This window comes from Bufo gargarizans, chromosome 4, assembly GCF_014858855.1.
Source record: "Bufo gargarizans isolate SCDJY-AF-19 chromosome 4, ASM1485885v1, whole genome shotgun sequence".
Classification (NCBI taxonomy): domain Eukaryota; kingdom Metazoa; phylum Chordata; class Amphibia; order Anura; family Bufonidae; genus Bufo; species Bufo gargarizans.
Window position 1 is genome coordinate 468,496,783 of NC_058083.1, and position 25,930 is coordinate 468,522,712.

Consider the following 25,930-nt stretch of genomic DNA (forward strand, 5'->3'; position numbering starts at 1 on the left):
AGCCTGACCGCTTGCAACACCAGCTCCCACGCCACTCTCCTCATCACTACTTGCCCGCCTAGCGGAGGAATCAGTGTATGTCTCCTTCAGATCTTGGCTGGGCAGTAGCTGCTGTCTGTTCTCTAGTACATGCTGTCTGTTCTCGCTGTATAGTGGAGCTGAGCCCACAGCATACAATACTTCTGTGGCTCTTGGAACTGAAAAGGACAGAGGCAGGTTGAGGACAAGTGAGAGCCAGGGCCATGCCAACTAAGGGTTCTGTCTGACGAACCCACTGACTCTTGGCTGGAGGTGTCAAATGTCACTTGCAACGAAGATGAAGATCTAGTATACTGCTCAAGAACCGCTGGATTGCTGGTCGCAACACGATTGCTAGCTGAGACTAGGCCTTTCGAAGTGACCCCTGCTGCCACGGCCCCTTACTCTGCTGCGAATTCTGCCTGCGCCAGAAACATTTAGTACTCCCCTGTGCAGGGCCTGGCACTTCTCTGCCTGACATACTGTTAGATCAAGTAAATAAAAAGGAAATTAAAACGCCCCACAACAGCCTTTACTACAGATAACTGCACCGCTGATCGGCAGATATATTTTTTCTTTTGACTCTAAAACACCCCACAAAAGCCTTTACTATGGATAAGTGCACTGCAGAGCGGCAAATGCATTTTTTATTTTTATGCTAAAACACCCCACAAAAGCCTTTACTACAGATAAGTGCATCACAGAGCTGGAAATGTATTTTTTCATTTTGTGCTAACACGTCACAAAAGGCTTTTTTTCATTTTGTGCTAACACGTCACAAAAGGCTTTACAAGAAATAACTGTACTGCAGAGCTAAAAATGTATTTTTTCTTTTTATGCTAAAACACCCCACAAAACTCTTTACTACAGATAAGTGCACCACAGAGTGGGAAATGTATTATTTATTTTTGCGCTAACACGTTACAAAAGGCTTTACAAGAAATAACTACACAGCAGAGAAGCAAATGTATTTTTTATTTTTGTGTTAATACACGTCTCAAAAAACTTAACAAGAATAACTGCACCGCAGAATAGTAAATGTATTTTTTCTTTTTACGCTAAAACATCCCACAAAAGCCTTTACTACAGAGATGTGCACTGCAGAGCAGCAAATGTTTTTTTTCTTTTTGCACTAATACACGTCACAAAGGCTTTACAATAAAAAAAAACTACACCGCTGAGCGGCAAATATATTTTTTATTTTTCCACTAAAACACCCCAGAAAAGTCTTTACTACAGGTTACTGAGCGGCAAATGTATTTTTTCTTTTTTCGCCAAAACATTCCACAAAAGCTTTTACAACAGATTACTGCACCGCAGAGAGGCAAATTTATTTATCCTTTTTGCACTAATAAGCGTCACAAAAGCCTTTACTACAGATAACTGCACCGCAGAGCGGCAAATGTATTTTTTCTTTTTCTGCTAAAACACCCCACAAAAACCTTTACAACAGATTACTGCACTGTAGAGCGGCAAATGTATTTTTTCTTTTTCTGCTAAAACACCCTACAAAAGCCTTTACTACAGATAAGTGCACCACACAAGGGCAAATAAGACATAGAAATATTTCCTTGTAAAAACCCATGTTAATGCCTGTATTAACCGCACTTGCACCCTAATAAGAACGGTTTGCTGGAACTACAGAGCTGTCTAATGGCAATTTGTATCACCAGTCAGTGCAGCAAAATGTAATCGTATTGTTTCTATTACCCAGGCTGTCACCTCCATGCCTGAACCCTGTTCAACATAAAAGCTGTGGAATGATTCCTCCCTATCCTTTCCCTACACCTTGAATTATCTTTCCCTGCACTGGTAAATCTTTTTTTTTTTTTTTTTTTTAGCACAATGATGATTTTTCTAGCACTGTCCCTAGCGCCTGCAGACACGTCTCCCTGCACTAAGTACACTGGTAAATTGCAGAATCTAAGATGGCTGTGCTATTTATAGGGCTGTGACATCACAGGGCTAGCTGGCTGCTGATTGGCTGCATGCATGTCAGTATGGATGATCCCGCCTTCCCAGACTTCCTTTCTCCATGTCCTCACACATGCAGCAAGCATTTTAGAAAAAATGTGATTCGTTACTACGAAGCGGGAGGAAATTTGCATTTGGTGCAAATCAAATTATTCCTGAAATTCGTAACAAATTCCACTTCGCCAGCTTCGATTCGCTCATCTCTAGTTATGGCAGTTGTATATAAGGAGTCATTTATGAACCTGAAATACACCTATATAAGGCATATTTCAGTTGCAGATTGCGGTGCAACGGCTACTTCTCCACGCTCACGGCAGGTCTAAAAAAAGTGGGAGTGGTGTAGGCGGGGAAGGGGACAGGCTGGCAGGCCCTCTCATTTACCATTTTCTACGCCTGGTTCAGGAGTAGAAAAAGGTCTAAGTATAAGACAGCTCGGAAACTGTCTTCCATTTAGAAACTGCGCCTCTTCGTTATTACGGCGGATCAACCGCCAGCTTAGGTCTAAAACACCGGTCTTAACAAATGTGCCCCATATTTCTAATTTATATATTTTACTGAATCTGATGCAACAAAAGCTGAATTTGATTTTAACTCTTCGAACAAGCATTGTTATTTTGTGATATTTCTCTGTGTAAAAAGTATTGGTGTGGAAAATTATATTTGTGTATTTGTTTCCGTGGGTCCTGCTGATTCTAGATTATTGTTTTTCAATATATAGCACCACAGGATGCTAATTTCATTTAATGCTTCCAGCCCATAGGAACTTTATTTCAATGAATCCAGCATGCTATAATAGAGTTTGTGAAAGTAGATGTCTAAATCCACAGCTCATCTGGCTTAAATCTGCTGCTGCAAAAACTGCAAAGATTGAAAGAGCAGTACGCATGTCAGTTTATGCTTTATGCAGTTATGATTCTCTCTGAATCTGAAATCTCATCCCCTTTGCTTTTACTGTAGAAGTGAATGGAGCTATGCCATGTATACGCATAACTACAACCATTGTATGTTGAAACCACAATAACTTAAGTCCATAACTCTATTGAAAATGTGTAATTGGTTCCATTAAATTAGCACATAACTTAGACTGATAAAGCAACCCTTTACATAAAATAGTCAGGAGTAGATGCTGGAAGCTGTAAATCACTTGCTATAATGAGGATTTTTTTTTATCCACTACCACAAAGTTTTTGGTGGTAGCCTCAAATTGTTCAATAAGTGCCTTTTGTAGGAAGGCACAAGGGGCTCTCAATGATGGAAGGCATGTGTCACAGAGATTCCTGGCCTTGGTGGGGTAAGAGCCGGTAGTTTAAAGTGTCAGCGGCAGCTAGTGCTGACTGACACTGTTTGTTGTTAGTATGGCTGTAAAGCCGATCCGGGCCGACTCTTACTGGGAGTAGCCAAAGTGCTGGGTGGGTGGCTGCTCCCCATGCTCCAGGCCGGATCTTTTTGGCCTATATAAAATACCCAGCCAGCAATCTCAGCTGGGTGTGGTTTAGCTTCCATCTGACAGAGAAGCTGGGGAATCTCTGTGTTTTGGGGCCTGTAAATTTGTGCCGTGCTAAAGGGCTGAGAACTGCATGCCGGGAAACAGGCCCCCAAAGCTTGCCGTGGACTGCGGGTGGAAAACTGCTAACTAGGTGAAGATTTTGTTCTATGGACATTGCATGGTGTGAACAAACACCAAGACTGTGAACGGTCATTTTTGTTTTTCCTTATGTGTGAATAAACACCGAACTGTTTAAGTTAAAGACTTTGCGATTGCCTCTATACTGCATCTGCTAGCCTGTCCACCAGAGCGAAACCCCACACTTTTTATAATCAGATTTTTATCTTTTGCTGTGCTTTCATCTTCACATAGTGCTTCCATGAAAAAGAGCTATGCGAAGTAGTATCCTTTCCAAGAGGAAAGGAAAGCTGTCTCATACCAGAAATTCAGCTCTTTATGGATAACAGAACTGAGCAAAGAAACTTTGATAGGCCTTGGTTGGGGTATCAGTTCTTCTTATGGAGGATGCCAAGAATGCATGAGGAGTATCGTAAGCCAGTCAATGTTCATCTCAGTTTCTGGGAAAAATATATGAAAATGGGCACATCTTACATCAGCTGGCACCAGATAGGCTTAGGAAAGCTAATTTGAATATCTTTCCCAGAAACCTATTGGCCGGCCTACAATACGCCATAGACGTACTATGCATACTAGTTGCTCTCCGTAATGCTAATGATTAACCCAGAGACAACGTATATATATGTTGCCGAGAGATCTAGAGTAGCATACTAGTCTCTCTCTTTCTGAATCACAAACAAATCTGTTTTTAGAATCCAAGCTTTTGGAGAAAATTGATTCACTCTTTCAAAATTCTGGAATTTTCATCTGCTAGTGTGGTAGTACAGAGACTTATCAAGGCTGCACAAGTCTGGGCCTCAGCATCTCTAATCAAGGGCTCTGATTTATCATACCTTTACTCCAGAATTCTAATGTCAAAAGTTGCTGAAATAGGGCTTTTGCAACTTTTTGCACTCGCTTGTGTAAAATTTTGTGACTTTTTGCATTTTTACACCACTTCAATTTTTTAATATACTGTAGGAGAAAAAGTGGGTGTAGTTAGCTATGTTAATGAGTTTCACTCCAGATTCATCTTTGAGACTTTTTTTTTAAAGTCTTAAAAAATTGCAATCTCACTCCAGCTGCGGGGGGAAAAGGTAAACTAGAGTAGCTTTTCTAGACAAAAGTGTTAGGTTTAAGGATAAGACAAATTTATCAAACAACATGCGACATTTGATAAATAAGGCATATTGTAAGACAACACAGACTCAAGCAAAACTGACTTCAAATATCCCCCTCATGATAAATTCCCCCCATGGTGTCTAATAGCCTGTGCTCAACACAGTGGCGTAGCGTGGGTTGCCAGCACCCGGGGCAAGCCAAAAATTGCGCCCCCCCCCCCAAGCCCGTGGTCACACCCCTTTTAACAGATAATGTAGTAGATCACTTGCAGTCCTATGTAACACCACAGATAACAGTGATAACTCTCCGTGTACAGATAATGTAGTAGATTCAACTGCAGTCCTATGTAACACCACAGATAACACAGTGATAACTCTCTGAGTACAGATAATGTAGTAGATGGGTGTAAGCCCCCAGAATTCAGAACACGCAGTGTGACCTGAAGACTGGGACCAGGATGCGGCAGGGTGGGCCATATTCTCAATCTGCTCCCCCAACCCTACTGTAAAACAGATATGTGGATGGACATTATTATTACAGTAGAATACCACCCCATACCTGTTACATCCAGTGACCTCTCCTGTGATGTAGACTTTCCTCAACGTCTTCATTCAGAGATAAGACCTCCGTGATACCTTCTTTCAGCTGCTTCTCGTCTCTGCAGAGTTTCACAGAATTTTTTTAGGTTCCTCACTTTACTATCATCCTCTCCTTCCTGGTGTCTCAACAACTCCTCCTGCTGCCCCCCAATACTGGGCTAGAGCCAGACAGATAGTCCCCCATTCCCCATAATATTATTCCCCCTGTATATAATGGCCCCCTCTTTATTATGAATGTATTATTAAAGTAAATTGCCCTCTGAGATTCTCAGTGAGGCCTGGCTGGGGCATGGGGCCTAATGAGGACTAACAATAGATTAATACAAAGGATTATTACTGTGGGGGCCTAAGTGGAATCTGCTGCACAATAGGCCTATGGGAAAGAATATTACTAGTACTACTCACTGTGCATATTCCACCTAGGCCCCCACAGTAATAATCCTCCATTATTAATACTGGGCCAGTATGACTCCTCCTGAGCCTGGGCTGAGACACATTTTCCCCACAAAAATTACCTCTCTGGGCAGCAAGCAATCGTTAAACTGAAGAAATACAACTACTGCTGCCCTCACTCCCTGACTGGTCTGAGTGGTGCAGCAGGCCAGGCACTGTTTAGTTTATAAAATTGTGCCTCAGCTCAGTGTCTAAGGCTACTTTCACACTAGTGACAGGACGGATCCGACAGGCTGTTCACCCTGTCGGATCCATCCTGCCGCTATTTCGCAGTGCCGGCGCTCCGTCCCCATTGACTATACTGGGGACGGGGGCGGAGCGCCGGCGCAGCACTAAAAGGTCAGACATGCAGTACTTTCAGTCTGGCGGCCTTTCGCTGTGCTGTGCCGGAGCTCAATGGGGACGGAGCGGCGGTCCGGCAAAATAGCGGCAGGACAGATCCGACAGGGTGAACAGCCTGTCGGATCCGTCCTGCCGCTAGTGTGACAGTAGCCTTAGGGTCCATTCACACGTCCGCAATTTCATTCCGCATTTTGCGGGAACGGAATTGCAGACCCATTAATTTCTATGGGGCAGCACAATGTGTTGCCCAGATACGGAATTGCGGACCCATACTTCCGGGTCCGCAATTCCGTTAAGAACATGTCCTATTCTTGTCCGCAATTGCGGACAAGAACAGGCATATTCTATTAGTGCCGGCAATGTGCGGTCCGCAAAATGCGGAACGCACATTGCCGCTGTCCATGTTTTGCGGATCCGTGGATCCGCAAAACACGTTGCGGACTTGTGAATGGACCCTTAGGCTGAGCCTCAGAGGGACTTAAACTTGGTCAGTGACTGTCTGGACTCTGCAGAGATACTTGTCTGGACCTGAGACTGAGAGGAGGGCAGACCTGGCTGCAGCCCTGAAGCTTACAGGGACCCAGCTCAAAACCTGATTCCAAAGCAGGATATAAAAGACCAAGAGGAAGTGCCATGAGAGCCAGTCCAAGCAGGACCATGGCAGTCAGGCGGTGCTGGTGAAGGATGACCAGAGACAGTACTGTCTCTGGGATGCCATCTGCCCATCTCTGCTGTCCACTCCATATACCAGGGTAGGCCTGGTATATGGGCAGCAGAGATGGGCAGAAACTGCAGATGGCATCCCAGAGAGGCATACTGTCTCTCAGTCAGTGTCCCTGGGCTGGTCATCCTTCACCAGCACCCTGACTGCCATGATGCCATCTACTTGGCAGCCTTGGCCTGGCTCTCATGGCACTGGCACAGTGGCACTTCACTAGTTCACTCATATATTACCCCTAACGCCTACCCTCAGCCCATGCCAACATACACACTGTGACTGACCTAATTCACTCAGGCTGGGACTGGGAATGACACTGACTGCAGTGTCACGTACTCTGTCAGGGTCGCTTTCAGGCTGCCTGTCTGGACTCTGGATAGACTCTCTGACCTGACCGCTACAAGTACTGAAGCAGGGACAGTGCGGCAGCCATCTTCTGCTTGTATCTTCTTGCTCTGGCTCCTGGCTCCGCACTGTCTTTCCTGCCTGGAAGGTGGGCGGAGCCTATCAGTGTGATCGTACTGCGCCCCGCCTCCTCACTCTGCTGTGCTGTGTGAAGAAAAAAACACAGCATCAGCCATTTAAGATTTTGTTGTTGCAGCGGACAGCGCCACCCTGCAGTGTGGCGCCCGGGGCAACGGCCACCCCGGCCCCCCTCACGCTACGCCCCTGGCTCAACATCATGCTCCAGCTAAGCTCAGGTAAAATGGAACTATATAAGCCAGGTAAGCAAGGAAAACTTGCTTTTATATTCATGGAATCAATCCATTGTGTGAATTAGATACCGTGTAAATAGCCACTGTCACTATACTGTACATATGCCATTACGTTATTGGACCATATATTAAAATGAGACTGTGGGAAATCCACCTCAGAGTGCAGCAGAAATCCACTAGAAGTCATATTCAAGTCACAGAGTTAAATACAACTGGATTTGTGCAACTTTTTTCACAGAAATAACGGGAACAAAAGGGTATTTTTCACTTGCCAGATACTGAGAACTATTCTCTTGCACTTTTCTCCAACTCTTTATCTTGTTATTCTCCACACTTGATCGACATGGATTACTTCAGTTATCAGTGTCCCACTTTCCAGAAATCCATTAGAGGGAAATGAGGGAGCAAGCACCAATAGTGAAGCACTACCCCAGCAATAATTTACCACACAAGATTATTTATATTCACATAGGAACTGCCTTAAAAAACCCTCTTTGTGTGGCCGCCCAACTCGAGTTTCGCCCAACTAACCAGAGTAAGGGTCCATTCACACATCAGTATTTTTTTATATCCCGAATTTTGGTCCGTTTTTTGCGGATCCGTTGTTCCTGAAAATGTTTCTGTATGTCATCCGTTTTTTTCGGATCCATTGACTTTGTATTGTACCAGGAACCGATTTTTGGGGATAATAATAGGACAAGTTTTATATTTTATCAGATTTTTTTCAGGATCCATTGAAAATGAATGGGTACGCAACTGGTCCGCATCCGTTCCGCAAAAAACTGAACGGATCCGGAAAGAATCAACGGACGTGTAAACGGCCCCTAACCTGAGTTTTACAAATGTTGAATACAAACCTACCTCAGCTCATGGATGATCTAATTGCTGTGTAAAAATTTAGCAATGGTGATCGTCACAGAGGTCTACATTATATAAAGAATCTAAAGATCCTTTCACACAATGACATTGGGGCATGCACCACATAAAGAGGAAAGGAGGTTTAACTAGAGCTCAGAAGAGTTTTTTTCTGTAAGAGCAGTAGATTTCTTTGCCATAGGATGGCGATGGTTTCCTGCATTGGTTGATTGGCTTTATACGGGCTCTTTTACACGCTCCGTGTGAGAGAGGGATTGTGCAGTCTGGACTACAAAAGCACACAAAATTATCATGATTGATAAGGGTCCATTCACACGTCCATATTTGTTTTGCGGATCCGCAAAACACAGACACCGGCAACGTGCGTTCCGCAATTGCGGACAAGAAAAGGACATGTTTTTTTTTAATGCAGAACAGAAGTGCTGATCTGGAAGTGCGGATACGCAAATGCGGACAGCACATTCTGTCCCTATTGAAAATGAATTGGTCCGCACCTGTTCCGTAAAATTGCAGAACGGATGAGGACCCATTTTGCGTACGTGTGAATGGACCCTTATGCTGTGTGACCTTTTTGTAATGGAATCATACTGACATATATTGATCGCGTTGATCGCAAATTTTTATTGCAAATATTGGCACTTCGAGAATTCACGAATATCTAGAATATAGTGCTATATATTCGTAATTGTGAATATTCTAGATTTCTTTTCAGCAGTACCCATGATCCCTCACTGCTTCCTACTTGTGGGCCAATGAGAAGGCTGCAATATCTTTGACTTTAGGAGTAGTGTTGATCACAAATTTTCGTATAGAGAAATTTTTATTGCGAATTACCCGATTGGCGATTTTCACAATCAAGAAAATAATAAATGGAGATCACAAATTCTCAAATTCGCGAATATATGAGGAATATTCGCCCAAATATTCACGAATTATCGCAAATTCGAATATTGCCCCTGCCGCTGTCAGGCAGAGGCTCACGGCATTATCAGTCATGATAATGCAGTGTGCTTCTGTAGTCCAGACCACACAAGCCTTCTCTCACACGGAACGTGATTTTCGCAAGGCATACCCTCGTTTGAAAGAGCCCTAAGGGGTCTGAATGCTTCCTTTACTTTGGAGACATGGTACAATCAATTTCAATAGATATAATCAATTTCTACTCCAGAGAATATTTTTGGGGAATAAAAATGATATCTATTGAAGCCTACATTCTTACGATGGTTCTTCCTTTATCCATCGATCTGAGACAAGGTTGTGTCCCAGACACCTTGACTCACGCCTGGCTAGGACTTCACGGCGACTCTAGTCTGCATTACATGTATATATAGTGGTTGTGACTTTTCACAACCCAAAAAGGTGAGCGCAATACTTGAAACCTCTTTGACATTGGCGCTTCTAGCAGCTCGACTGTATTACCCCATGGGGCAATTGACTCTGTACTTTTCTCTTTATTTCAGCATCTTACTGTACAATAAAAGAACTTGATGGCTGGCTATTATTTGTCAAAACTATTTTCTCTGAAAAATGTAGGTTTTCTATATTTGTTTGGTGCACCATGTTGTACTATTACACCCTTTGGATTTTCTAACTGCATTTGACAGATTATTTTATTTGGTGACATGTACAGAATTGTCCAAAGGATTGTGCGGGCAGTTTATATTGATGACCTATCCTCAGGATCAGCTGTTTGAAGAGGAGGCGGTGCTCCAAGTGAGCGCTGCTTCCTCTTCATTACACTGCCCGTCTTCTCCCTTGCAGTGGCGGCATAGTGTAATTACAAGTACTCACTCTATTCATGTGAATGAAATGGATTGAGTACTTGTAATTACACAGCACTTCTGAAATGATGGGCATTGCATGGAGCGCTGCCTTTTCTTTAAACAGCTGAGGTGTCGGACCCCCGCCCATCAGATATTGATGACCTTTCCTGGAATTAGATCATCAATATGAACATGCTGCACAACTCCTTTAACGCTGCTGTTTTGTTTTTTTACAATTTTATTGAGTTGGTTGCTATAGAAAACAGCACAGCCGGCAATCGTTGTGCAGAAAACTGCAACATAGAGATTGTACAAAGAAAAAATAGATAATTTATGAACTGTGAGGAACACTATGTGGGTGTGCAGATTTGGATCTAATTTTCTCTATCGTGTTTGAAATAAACTTTGAAGTTACTCTGAAGTAAAATTTCATATGTGATTCATTATGTCAAGCAGACACTATACATTTCCAATCGACCTTATAAATGTTGACAAAAACAAGATAATCCTAATTCAGTCCAGAAATATTAGGCCAAATTCCCTTCATGAAATTGCCCCGCCATAACAATTTAGTACCTATCCATAGGATAGGCGATAAGTATCTCTAATTGGTTAGGATGATTGTGCATTTTCATTTCTATGAAATTGCTGGAGATAGTTGAGCGCTCAAATTTCTTCTCTTTGGCAGTACTTTACAGTTGAATGGAGGATGTGCAACTATTGCTGCATTCACTCTGGAGACCTTAGGACCCCATTCTTATGATCAGTGGGGATTCCAGTATTTAGACCCCATCTAATCATATACTTATCACTTTTCCTGTGGGTGATGATTAGTGTTGAGCGAGCATGCTCAGTCGAACAGCAGTTCGGCTTGAGCATCGCAGTGTTCAGCCGAATATTGTGTATGCTCGAGCACAATTGAACACAATGAAAATCAATTGGAGACCCGAGCATTAAACCAGGCACAGCCTGCTTTGAAGAAGAGAGGGTGTCTGGTTCACAGAAAAAGGTTAGAAATTGTTGAAAACACCACCGAAATGGTTTGAAAACAGTATGGGAAGGATGTCTGGATGCATCTTGGACTCCCATTACCTATGAAATACAATAGACAACCACACAAAGGCTATATGCCAAAAGACAGGCATGTGCAAGCCAACAATCTATCCATGAGACAGATACAGTCAGCACACCTTACATCCCGATGTGTTCAGCCAGTGCACCCGAGCACTTTGGTGCTCGATCAACCCTGGTGATGATGTCTAATGGAGGGACAACCCCATTAATAACAAAAACATCATTAATAACACCATTTCATCTGTTACTGGGCAAAAACCATTTGTCCTATACTAAATCGAGTGTGCAGATTACAAATCCGAAGTCAGAATTGTTGTATATGCATGTCTAAATTAATTAAGCACTTCGAAAGCATTGAATAATTTTGAACAGAACGAGTTTTACTCCAACAATTACCTGTTCTACATCTAAGTTTGCATAGTAAACAGTGTATGAAAATGTAATGGAATAACAAAATTTAGTCTCATTTTTCAAGTCTTACTTGAGCAAGGCCCAGTACTGTGAAAAGTGCTTCAGGCATCTGCTTTTGAGTTTGTGAACAGCAAAAAACAGCAGTAGTCCCCCATCATGTTGGGATTCCTGCGGCCTTGACACTTGTTCTCCATTGTAGAAATATCTTTATGGAACCTCTCTCCATGTTCGTCACTTACGTGTCCCAAATTGGGTGGGAAAAAGTCAAGATGGGAATGTAAGAAATGCACTTTTAATGACATTCGGCAGCCAAGTTGTTCATATCCTCTAAGCATGTTGGCTACTAATTCAGCATAGTTTGCAGCTCGTCTGTTCCCAAGGAAGTTCTGCACTACTAGCACAAATGCATCCCAAGCTGCAAGACGCACTCGCTTTGTCAGATTCTCGCGCTGATCATAAGTAGTGTATTTGCCACATATGTAGCAGAAATTGTCTGGATCATTAACACATTTGCGTTTATCCATCTTAATTTTTAAAACTGATAGCACTATAACAGATCACTTTATCAAAATCTGTCCAGCTTGCCTTATATACTTACTGCTGACATCAGCCTGAGTGTGTCTGGACATTTCCATTGGAATATCTCTAATTAAATGCATTAATATTATAACTGAATAGGATTTGCATGTATAACTTAAAATCTAGACATGTCAGGCAAATTCCAAGTCCATATTTGGAATCAGCGCGCTCATTTTAGTATAAATCACATGTTTTTCTCTCAGTAGCAAAATCATTGTTGCGGTGTGTAATTGCTATACAAGTACCTCTTCACTTTGAGTACTAAACATGTTTTCAGAGTTATTATACAGTATATAACTAGCATGATGACCCAGCTTCACACGGATATATTTAATTTAGTGTTTGTGTGTCAGGTTAAAAGATATCCACAGTGACCTCTACACCTCCCAATTAATAGTGACCTCCAGAGCAGCCCACCCCCTTAACTTTGACCTCTACAACAGCCAGATCTTTTAACAGTGACCTCCACAGTGTCCCACCCCATTAACTGTGACTGGGATGAAAATTTCCATTCAAGACATAGTCTATGAAGTCACAGGAGGCGGCTGTGCAAAATTTTGGAAATGTGATTCCTTTAGCGGACATACATACTGTCGGGATTTGCTCTGGTAGGCAGGTTAGCGTACGCAGTACAGAGGCAACAACAAAGTCTTTGAATTAAACAGTTCAGTGTTTATTCACACATTAAGTAAATGACAAAACAAAAAGTCCGCTTCAAGGAAAACAGTCACCTTGTGATACTGGTGTTCGTTCACACCATGCAGCAAAGAAGTCGTCCTTGGACAAAGCCAAATCCACCTGCTTTCACACCAACAAGGTAGCAGACCTTAATCCAGGCCCAAACTCCCAGGTCCCAACACAGAGAATGACAGAGCTCTACTGTCAGAAAGGAGTAAGCCACCCTGAGCTGACACTACTGGCTGGGTTTTTTATAGACCAGTCAAGACCCGGCCTGGAACGTTGGGAGTAGTCACCCACCCATCACTTTGGCTACTCCCAGTGAGAGCCTTCCCAGATCAGCTATACAGCCATACTAAAATAGCAAAGTGTCAATCGGCATTAGCTGCCGCTGACACCTGAAAATACCGGCTCTTACTTCACCGTGGCTAGGAACCTCGGTGAAACATACCTTTCCGCCAACGACGGACCCTTGCGCCTTCCTACAATACATACATACACTCAGCTTTATATATTAGATCCAGGTTATATACCTATATTTGACAAAATAATACTTTTATTTTCTCGCCTAACAGCTATTTTGTTTGCTTCCATATTTCATCCTATGGAGACATGTAGGTTTATGTTACAACAGTTGCCATAATGTGATTGGTTGATTTAAATTGTAGGTTGTAAAGAGAATGTGTCCTCAGAAAATGTTTAAGGCTACTTTCACATTTTCGCTAGCAGGGTCCGGCAGGCATGCCGAGAGGCGGCCGGACAAAAACTGTAACATGCTGCGGGTTTACTCCGGCTGCCTCTCTGCATGTTCGCCGTACTGCGGCCGATCCCCATTATAGTGAAAGGGGCCGGAGCAGACTTCAGGCGGCACACATGGGCTAGCATTAGTACGGATAAGGCAGGATGTTGACTTGCCGGAACAGCCTGCCGGACCCTGCTAGCGCAAGTGTGAAAGTAGCCTAAATCATTTTTTCCATTTCAATATCTATATTTAAACCAATAAAAAAACATGAAATCCTGCAGTTATCTGCCTATCTATACACAGAGGTGATATAATTACAGGCATAATTGGAATGACAGATAAAACAGGATTTACCATTCACAATAGGTGATTGTTGGTGTTGGGCAAGCATGTTCGGCCGAACACAAATTTTACTCGAGCATCGCGATGCTCTACACGTATTCCGACGAATACCTCATGTGCTCGAGCGCGATGCTCGAGTCTACTCCTCGCACGTTTGTTGTCTGCTACGCAGCCGATAAACATGCAGGTAAGTACTGCCACTCACTGTAATACCGTAGCCATGTTGGCTGCTGGCATTACAAGGATTGGCTGGCCGGAACGCATCATCGGGTGCTATATAGCACCCGATGACGTGTGTTTGGCTCAGTCTTAGGGCTCATGCACACAAACGTATTTTCTTTTTGTATGCAGAACCATTCACTTCAATGGGGCTGTAGAAAATACAGAAGTTACTTGTTACTCCGTGTGCATTCCGTTTCCGTTTGTCCGCATGGCCGTTCCGCAAGAAAGTAGTGCATGTCCTATTATTGTTCGCAAATAACGGTCTGAGGCCCCATTCAAGTCAATGGGTCCGCAAAACATACGGAACGCACACGGAACACATCGTATGTCATCTGTATTTCATCCGTAGTTTGCGGATCCATACTGTATAAATGCTATGCCCAGCCCATATTGCTCATGTGTTTGGTGATTAATAAGTTACTGTTTCTGTATACGATCCATAAAAAATGGATCAAATACGAAAACCATACGGATATGTTTTGTGCAATAACGGAACGGAAGAGGACTTAAATCGGAGAAAAAAAACCCTCGGATACAGAACAACGGATCAGTGAAAAACGGACCACAAAACAACAACTGTCGTGTGCATGAGCCCTTAAGGAGAGCTGGAGAGCAGAAGGGAGAGATAGTGTAGGGAGTGAAATATGAATATTTTAGTTTTTATACTTGTTATACACTTGTTATAGGACTATAGTTGTATCTGGCAGCAATATATATTTTTAGCGCAACCTGTGCTAAATAGCTTGCAATTGTTTGGCCGCTGCAGACAGCGACATTATCTGCGCTACATCTCATGAGTAATGTGTGCACAGCCTAAAAATATCTGTGACATCCAGTGTACTTTGTTTTGTAGATGGTGTCTGCTGAGGACAATTACCTTACCTGCGCTATATCTCCTGTATAACGTTTGCGTATCCGAAATATCAGTGACATTAATTCAGTGTAATTTTTTATTAGCCGCTGGTGACATTACTTGCGCTATACTTGCTGTTTAACGTGTGCGCATCCTAAATATCAGTGACATTCATTTAGTGTCATTTTTTATTAGGCGGTGGTGACAGTGACATTACTTGTGCTATACCTCCTGTTTAACATGTGCACATCCTAAAAATATTTGGGACATGCTGTGTACTTTATATGTGCATACACTGATGCGTGGCCTAGTGTCACAAAGAGGGAACATTTTTGGAAGATGGTGAAGGAGTACGTAGCAGACCGTGTCAGCATACTCAGTGATCCCTCTATGCCTTACGACTATTGGATGTCCAAGTTGGACACGTGGCACGAAATGGTGCTCTACGCCTTGGAGGTGCTGGCCTGCCCCGCCGCCAGCATTTTGTCAGAGAGTGTATTTAATGCTGCTGGGGGCATATTAACTTATAAGCGCTTCCGCCTTTCAACTGAAAATGTTGACCGGTTGACTCTTATAAAAATGAACAAGGCCTGGATTTCCCCTGACTTCTCTACTCCACCAGAGGAAAGCGGCCAAACATAAAGGCACTCTAAATGTGGCTTTTATTGTGTATTGAATACACTGTGTACCCAGGCACCCCTTCCACTACTAAAAAGGGTATATGGTTCAATCTTCCTTTTCTCGTCCTCCTCCTCCTCCATCAGGCTGCTCTCGCTCTTAATGTTTTAGAGGGTCAGCTCAGGAGCGAACCCTTACCCATAATGCTTTTGAGGGTCACCAGCAGGCCCTCACCCATAATGTTTTTGGGGGTCACCAGCAGGCCCTCAACAATAATGTTTTAGAAGGTCAGCTCAGCAGCAGACCCTCACCCCTACATTTTTAGATAGTCAGCTCGGCAGCAGGCCCTCACCCACAAAATTATTTAGATGGTCAGCTCGGCAGCAGGCCCTCACCCACAAATATTTTTTAGATGGTCAGCTTGGCAGCAGGCCCTCACCCCTAATGTTTTAGATGGTCAGCTCGACAGCAGGCCCTCACCTCTAATGTTTTAGAGGGTCACCAGCAGGCCATCAATCATAATTTTTCAAGGGTGTGTATGATGCCCTCCTTTATGTTTAATAAAGGGTGTATTGGAGTGCCGGTTCCTTGTAATTTTTGGCAGCCCTTTCACTTACTGCATAGGCTTTGAGTGTAGGAGTCCCACTACCTGAACAATTGTACCACAATGTGAATGAGGCCCTCCTTTATGTGATATACAGGTTGTATCGGAGTGCCTCTTGCTTGTAATTTTTGGCAGCACTTGCACTTTATATACAAGTAAATATACAGGAAGGAATGTTTCCTAACAATTTTTCCTCTAAAATCGATTTTCTTTGGTTTGGTGCATATTATTGTCAGTCTGTAAAAGTGGCGTACTACTCGGACAACATGGTTCCCAGCATCAACCTGGGAGTCCAAGATGCATCCAGACATCCTCCCCTTAATGATCCAGAAACCATTTCAGTGGTGTTTGCATCAATTTCTGACCTTTACCTATGAGCCAGACACCCTCCCCTCTTCAGAGCAAGGGGTGCCTGGTTTAATGCTCGAGTTCTCCCATTGACTTCCATTGCGAGGTGTTCTACTCGAGCACCCGACCACTTTCGCGTTCGACCAACACTAGTGATTGTCAGAGCTTATCTATTCTTCCCTTGTAGACGAAAAGGAGATGTGTCGCTATTTGGCTTTAACTGGCAAAAAAACTTTTTGGTGACACATTTCCTTTAAGGGAACACCCAGGTTATTGCTTAATAAAAGAAATCTTCTGCCATTTGGGGTCAAAAGAGGATAAACTCAAATGCCACCGTGAGTCATGTCTTCTCATTCTTTTGCCTCTAGATTGGATTTTACGATTTGGAGCATTGCAGACAATGGTTAGATCCCTTGTTTAGAGATCATGCAAAAATTCTACCATGACAAAGATCAACCCTGCCAGTGTGCCTAGTTTGCTAAAGTTGATCCTGCTGACAGCTGTTCTTAAGTGGAGATGCCACAGATCATAATGTGCTGCCACGTTCTATTTAGTCTTCTCCTATGTGCAGCCACCGCTAGTTGTATTAGCTTGGGAGTTCCAGAGGATTAAACCATTAATGTCAAAGGCACGAAGAGCCCTGAGGGCATATCATATTGTCTGGCAATGTGAATGTGGGTTATGTTTGGATTTGTATATTTTTGTAAAGGGTTTGTCCCATCTCAACATTTATGACATAACTGTAGGACATGCCACAAAAATGTTAGATAGGTGCGGGTCCTATTTCCAGAACGGAGCCCCGAGTGAAGAAGAGCACAACGCGCATACGTGGCATCCTCTCCATTCCCTTCTATGGGACTTCTGAAAATGGCTATATGAGTGTGCTTGACTATTTTCAGAACTCCCATAGCACTGAATGGAGAGGATGCATTTCATGCGTGATCAACGCTCCATTGCCTGCTATGGGACTACTAGAAATAGCCGACCCAAAGCTTGGCTATTTTCGGATCACACATGCATAGTTGCTCTCCCTCCACTTCAGAGAGAGATAGGAGCAAGTCCCAAAGGTGGGACCCACACCTATGTGACATTTATGGGTTATCTTAGTGATAGGCCATAAATATTGAGATGGAACAATTCCTTTAAGTAGGACATGAAACAAACTGAATCTGTTGTCGTATAGGTAAAATAAGCAGCCGGTTCTCCGATTGAACTGCGGACATAACTTCATAAACATCTAGCTCATCTATTGCTGACACACTACAAAATGATTTCATTCTCTTAGAATGACAGCTGTTCAGTAACAATCCCTCGGAATAAACATTGCTATCGGCTTTTATCCGTCTCTTAATAACTGCCTGGCAGCTGTTATTAGATTTTAGGCTGCTGTGGCTATATCGTCTAATTTACGCTCCTGCTATCTGTTTAATGCATTATACATAGTATTGTTCTTCAGGTGTCGCATTTACCATGTTAGTATTTGCTTGTGACTAGAAAGTGACCCAGAAGCATTAAGTATTTATGATGCCTCTTTATCTTGTTATTTCTCATTACTTCATGCAAGAATTATAGGCTATTTAAGTATTGCTCCACAGGGCAGTAAAACTGCAGGGCTGTGCATTGCTAACCTAGGTCTTGGCAAGAAATAATGAAATTGTCACATGGAAGAGTTTTCTGAAATCGTAGGCTTTTTAATCCTAATCCAGACTTTTTGTAAAGGTTCTTCAGGTCAGGACATACGGCTGAAAATATCTTGTAATTAAGAGTGCTTTTGCAGATATGACCAAATCTGCCATTGATGTTTCAGGTCTCCAATGTGTGCTAGATCGGTGATACACATTAGCATGGTGGTGGTCCAACTCCTGAGACTCACCACCAAAGACTAGAATGGGAAAGTTGGCAAAATATTTAATAAATTCCTATACTTCCAATTGATTGGATGGATCAACTGCTTAAGGTTTTAGTAAAATAAATACCTGAGCAGGACTATAAGGGTTTGTACTCTCTGAAGAACCTTTTTTTATTCTGGAATTCTTATGTTACGAATGCTTCTTCTGGCTTTTTTTTATAACTGATATTTTCTAGAGAAGGTGCTTTATGACTATCCCCCAGTCTCACCTAGTAAGTATTGGAAAAGAAAGGAGATCATGCTGTAAAATATGGTGTTCTACACAAGGTCACCAAGTTGTCTGGGACCATCCCTTCAAAGTTCCCACTGCACTGCTTAGGTGACCACGTAATACTGCATATGACCGTGCCCAGTCCTCCAGAGGAAGATCTGCTCTTTGTAGTTGCTTTCCACTCTGGCTTATAGGGCATATTACAAGGGATTGACCAGATTGTTCAATGCCCTTAGGGTACAACCACACTGTATTGGCTACATTGGGCTCTAATTGATCTAATGAGACCATGCAGCTTAGTCAGTCTGTATTGTTATAGGGCATCTGTCAGCAGATTTGTGCCTATGACACTGGCTGACCTGTTCTATGTGCGCTTGGCAGCTGAAGGCATCTGTGTTGGTCTCATGTTCATATGTGCCCGCATTGCTGAGAAAAATAAAATATATGCAAATGACTCCCTCTAGGAGCAATGAGGGCGTTGCGGTTACACCTTGTCTGCAACTTTGGCTCCCTCTTCACTTTGATCAACAGGGCCAGGCAGTGAAAGCGTCATTATGCCTGGCCCTGTCGATCAAAGTACAGAGTTCCAGATTCTTGCTATGGGGCCCAGTGATTTGTATTTACGCCCCTGGTAGTATAGTTTGTATGTATGTGTGTATTATCAGCAATAGAATTTGCAACTATAGTTATGTCTCTGTGAATGGAAGTGCTTTTTAACACTTTTTAAGTGCAACATTCAAGGTTAAGTGGGTTCTCTGAGACTGGGGTTGGATCGAGATCCCAACCCCTTCTGATGGGATACAGGATTAAAAATGAAAAGACTCCATTGTGATTGGTGCTCTGGTTCCATAAGCAATCTCCCGTGTCCTCCACTTGTGGTCCCCGCTGGACTGGAAGTTTGACTGTGTCTACATGAACATTACTGCTGGCTAATCCGTGACTTTCACCAGTGATGTGCTGCCACTGCTTAGACCATTACCTAATGGAAGCGATGTGCATGTAGATGGCATGTCACACTTCCAGTCGCCCGGGGACCGGAAGCAGTTAAGGGAGCTCACCACTGGTCTTTTTTTTTTTTTCATTTTTCTTTTTTTTTGTAAGTCTTGCCAGAATCTTTGCAAAGTTATTCCTTGCAACCATACAAACAAGAACATTGGCGACACTTTGAATAATTGCAGGGTATCATTTCAGTATAATTAATGCAAACATAAATGTTCTAGCCCTTTCCAGCATGAAATATGGACATCCCCTAATGTAACATCTGCTGCTGGGTCGGCCACTCCCTCCCTTGAAGCTCCCATAGGTGACCTAAATAAATAAATGAGGGAAAATTGGCTTTCACGCATTAAAGCTTATATTCTTCAAGGAGTAATAACAGCAACAACCAAAGTAGGACAAACATCCTGTACGAAAAAAATGGATTTCACGTTTAGTTTAACAATTTAATAAATGTGCATTGTTATGTACTATATAACACTCATGTAAGCTGAAAAAATGATTATTAAAAAATTCTTATTTAAAAAACCTATAACTTCCAATATTCTTCTTCTTACTTGCTTTTTCCCCCTATTTTTTTTAGGATTTCCAAACGAGCCAGCAGCTATCATAGCTATCACCACTGCCAAAGAATGGTTGAAGAATAATCGGGAAGAGGTAGGTCATGCCTTTTCATCAAATTCAAACGTGCCACATGTCTCAATGAGAGTGTATTGTCTACCAGTAAATGAGGAGAGTTTGGTTGACAAGGTTTTTACCCATTGTTTTAACAAGGTGCATGCCTCTTTATACGTTTATCACATTCTGAACTCTCGGACTCCTGAAATGTTCTTCGTAATGCCTGCGGTGAGCACAGGTAGATTGAACCATAATTTTCTCCTCATTCCAAATAAATTCACTTGACCTGCACCTCCGAGGACACCAGGTCCACCTTTCAGATTTAGGTGAAAGGTTTGATGCACTTTCTGGTAATCCTTTTGAAAACCCGTCGTAGCACATTGATTAATGTCGACTGTTGTATTTGAGCTATTTATTGGAAGGTGTAAAGAGTGGGATTGGAGTACACGTGGTCAAAATGGAGCTATACAGTAGTCTGGTGGATTGAAGAGGGGTATTATTGGTAAAATGTTTTCTGCCCACATTATCTGAAAACCCTGACTCTTCCATTTCTGTGGGTGGGCAGTAGCTCGTCACACGTGACAACACATGCATCTCCCAGGAGCACATTGCAATCAGCTCTTGTTAAACCCTTCCTCCCTTGCATAAAGTGACTCAGCAATTCCACTAATGGTCTGCAATTTCCTTCTTTGTTGTCTAGAAAGAGATATAGCTAAATATTTCTGAATTTAGATGTAAGAATTAATTAATGCAAGAGAGGATTCTGGGACGCTTTGCGTACTTTATGAGATTTCTACATCAGCATTAAGAGGAGAAAGGGAACAGGGAAGTTATTAAGCATGACAGTCCACCACTGAATGGGCTAGAAGGTAGACCACCCTCAGGAAGTTCAGTCACAGGAGAAGCAGCACCAGACAGCAAAATTGAATATACATAAACACTTTATAATATTTTATTGCATTTATATTGTAATAATATGTAATTTGTAACAATCTATTCACTGCATAGTTATACTTTTTGTGGGATAGCCCCTTTATGGTCTGAAAGAATTATAGTCATTGCATGGGGGAGAACATATGGGTCCAAAAGGTCTAGTTAGTCAATAATGTGTGTTGTTTAATAAGCACGGTTGTCTAATTGGTCAAGTATGATTGGTTACTTGTTGCATAAGCCAAGCTGTGTTATTGAATGAGTAATTTAATGATTGATTTATATCGTAAAAGAGTGTGATTACATTGTATGTGAAAGCATTTATTTTACAGTGTGAAATCTATGGGAAGATAATGTTGGATACAAATGATTAATTAAAAGAGATATTCCCACAATTACATACTTTGGCCCATGGTCATTCTGGTATGGAGGAATCATTCCTTTTTTAATATATTTCTGCCTCAGGGACCATTGATCACATGCATCCAGTATTGATAAGCACATAGATTTCTCCAGATTTTATGAATCTTTTGATGATATTATGGACTATAGATTGTGGGCGTGGCATATTCAAAGTCTTTGCAAATAACATTGAGGAACTTTTTTTTTTATTAATTGACCCACAATTTTTAGATGCAGTTTTTTGCAGACTGGTGAATAGAAATGAGTGAATCGACTTCAGATAAAACATCCGAAGTCAATTCGCATAAAACGTTGTTCTAATACTGTACGGAGGAGGAGCTCCGTACAGTATTAGAATGTATTGGCTCCGATGAGCCGAAGTTATTGCTTGGAACCAAACCAGAGTTCGTGAAAAGTTTTTTTGCAGTACAAATACATTTATTAAGTTATACGTCAAAGCAATAACTTTGGCTCATCAGAGCCAATACATTTTAATGCTGTACGGAGCACCTGCTCTGGATAGTATTAGAACAAAGTTTTGTGTGAATCGACTTTGGATGTTTCATCCAAAGTCTATTCGCTCATCCCTACTGGTGAACCATCTTTTTTTTCTCAGAGACTCTGCTTTTCTAATGTTCTTTGACCCTCCAGTTGCTTTTTATTAGTACCACTTAATTTTCTAGCCTTTTGTTGACCCTTTCCCAACTGTTTTGAGATGATTTACTGCTATCAAGTTCTAAATTAGATATTTTTTTCCCATAAACTAGTAAAATATCTCACTTTCAACATCTGATATGTGTTCTAATTTTTGTTGTGAATAACATGTGGGTCTAGGAGATTTGCAAATCATGACATTTTATCATTCTTTTTTTACATTTTGCACAGCATCCCAACTTTTTGGGAATGGTGGTTATATTTAGTATCTATCTATGTATCTATCTATTTATCTATCTATCTATCTATCCATCTATCCACACATTTCTCTGTCTTTCATAGAGCTGTGCAGTTATATAGAGCGAATGTTTATTCTCTCTCAATGTAATGTGATATAAACATGTCCTGGATGAGATTTACTGTATGCACTAGTAACTGAATACTCTGATTACCTTGAAAAATTCTCCTGTATCTTGTTGATTGATTGCAGATCCTTTCTTTTTTTCATTATTATGCTGCAGAGCATGATGCATGATTATATAACTAGTCAGGAAAAAAAAACTAAATTTTTTTTGCATCTATGTATCTTTTGAAAATTCTTGAAGAAATGTTTGAATATATATATATATATATATATATATATATATATATATATATACACACATATACACTATTCAAAGTTCCTAAAATGTATACACATCTGGGCAGCATGGAGGCTCAGTGGTTTCTCTGTAATCTAATAATAGTGAATTTGCTTATAACATGTTACGTTACGTTGCCTCATATCTATACATAGAAAATAGCTGTGGTCACCAGTAGTTACTGTGTAAATAAATAATCTCTATCCACTACGCAGAACATTACTTATACTTTACTTGTCATTTCAGGTGACTTTTCAGAATAAGTACATGTTTACATGAGGAATAACACTATATCTGGACATTATGGGGCACATTTATTAAGACTGGCATTTTAAAAAGCACTCAACTGGTGGTGGATCCGCTGGAATTAGAGGCGCTGGCCTCCTCATATTTTTGGCGGATTTTCCACCAGTTCTAAATGTAAGACAGCTTCCTTGCTGTCTTACATTTAGACCTTTTTCTATACTTTAAAAAAACATAATAAATGGTAAATGAGATGGGCCTGCCGGCCTGTCCCCTTCCCCACCCACGCCACACCGTCTTTTTTGGACCTGGCGTCAGCGTGGAGAAATTATTGATTGCGGTGCAACTAACCATTGCGCCACAATCTGCGCCGGAAATACACCTAATATTGGCGTATTACACCTTAATCAATTGCCCCCTATATGACATATTCTATCTTATTTTCCATCTCTAATTATCATGTCTCCCTGTGCCAGTGGGATGAAACTAGCTAATATGACCCTGCTCCTTTTTCACTGTTTATCCTATACAGAGAAGAAATGACAAAATAGAGCACCTTATAGAGATGTACTGTGCAGTGTAGATGTGAATCCAGTAGCTGTAAGACAGTAAAACACTATTACCTGCAGCAGAATGTCTGTGTGTGACTCTCTGCGTGTAATCTGATTCCTTAGTGATTCATCTCATCATGCAAGACCGATTTAGCAGATAATTGATAGTGATTCTACAGTTTTGGAGTAGGGGTAAGGAGAGAAAGAGTTTGATAAGCGGAGAAATAAACATTTTTCTCAGATATGATATAGTACAAAGTTTCTTATATTCTCCTGTACTATTGATTTGTAAAAACTTTTCTGAAAATAGAGTGACTATTTATGCTGAGGGCAATGATGTAGGGAGAAGAGGTGTCAGATTAAAAAAAATTATGCTGAAAGGTACCATAAAACATAGGGTTTATACTTCTGGCAGGAACTTGCCATACATCTGACTCCATTTATTTGAAACAAATGTGCTTGGACTTAATCCTATCCAACTACAGATGCCCTGAAAATTTGGTCTGGCTGATGCCAATTATAGCAATACATGGGCAAAACATGAAAGTAACTTCTTAGAATTCTCCCTACTGCATATTGATTTATTATTGAGTTTAATGAGTTGTATTACTCTGTATACACTGAGCGCCTTTTAGAAGCAGACATAATTGTGTTACAGGATGATTGTATGAAGGGACTCGGGAGATCGATCTATCTATCTATCTATCTATCTATCTATCTATCTATCATCTGTCTATCTATCTATATATCTATCTATATATCTATCATCAGTCTATCTATCTATCTATCATCAGTCATCTATCTATCTATCTATCTATCTATCTATCTATCTATCTATCTATCTATCAGTCATCTATCTATCTAGGACTAGACTGGGAATAAAGTCCTGGCTTACAAATGGTAGCAGCATAAAACTGACACAAAAAAAAAATCACAAACCTTGGGTTCGTGCAAATGATGTTTTTAAGCCGCTCTTAACACTTTCCGAAAAGGAGGTGTAGCATGGGAGTGGAGTTAGTGGGCCCTGGCAGATTTATCATCATTTACTCCAGTTTTCTGCTAGCGACGAGTTGGCATAGATCTTACTTTAGGTGCACAGACTGCCAGAGGATGCATAGCGCAGGGGAAATCAGGACCATTTATAAAATGCCAGTCATAATTATTGACCCATGCTATCTACATATGAGCAGGTATGCTTCAGTTAAGTAATTTGCTGTCAGCTTTTGTGACATCACATTATGACAGCACAAGTGAGTTTCCTTCAGGTAACATGCTGTGACATCACAACTAGTTTTAGTCAGTTAAGCAGCTGTGATATCATAAGAGAGTTTCAGTCAAGTAAGTAGCTGTGACATCACAACTCACTAGGAAATGACGAAAGCTACCAACTGTGCTTCTGTCAGGTATTGTAATCTGATGTGACATCACTATTGTGTATTAGTCAGCTTAACTTCTGTGATATCAAAACTACGTACATGCCAACTGTCCGGAATTTGCTGGGACAATCATGATTTTTTTCCATTAAATACCTAGCTCCTGCTATCCTGGGTTAAGTCCCAGTAAAAGCCACTGCTATGTCACCCCTTCCCCCTTCTATCTCACACATTTCACATTTACCCATTTGGTAGGGGAGTGCGGCCACTAGTACTTGGATGTCATTAGGACGGGACCCAGTAAAGGGAAGAGTTTAACAGTTAAAAAACTGATTGTGCTATTCAGGATTAATCCCGTATGACGGTACAGTAGTATCTCAGCAGCTGCTCCTCTCCTGCGAGCATCATGACTGGAAACAGAGGCATGTAGGAAATGTATGAAGAAAGAGACTGTGTTTGTCTTTGTTGCCTACAGTGATCCTGTAGCCTCGGTGTTCTCCATCATGTGCTCTGCTCTCCCTTTATGTGCTGTGTTCCCCCAAACCTCTGGCTGGTGCTGTGCTCCCCCAAACCTCTGGCTGGTGCTGTGCTCCGCCAGACCTTTGTACTTGTGCTGGATTTCCTCACACCTTTGTTTCTGTGCTGTGCCCCCTAGATCTTTGTCTTTATGCTTTGCTTCCCCAGATCTTTGCTCTTGTGCTGTGCTCCCTCAGACCTTTGTTCTTGTGCTGTGCTCCCTCAGACCTT

General features: G+C 41.7%; 1 protein-coding gene across 1 annotated transcript in view; it reads left to right on the forward strand.

Annotated features, from left to right (window-relative positions):
- MACROD2 (mono-ADP ribosylhydrolase 2) overlaps positions 1-25,930 on the forward strand; it is a 2,142,907-nt gene that overhangs the window by 1,693,891 nt on the left and 423,086 nt on the right. The window contains exon 7 of the mRNA XM_044291259.1: positions 20,355-20,428. Within this exon, the coding sequence (XP_044147194.1) occupies positions 20,355-20,428 (74 nt within the window). The remainder of the gene's footprint in view (positions 1-20,354; positions 20,429-25,930) is intronic.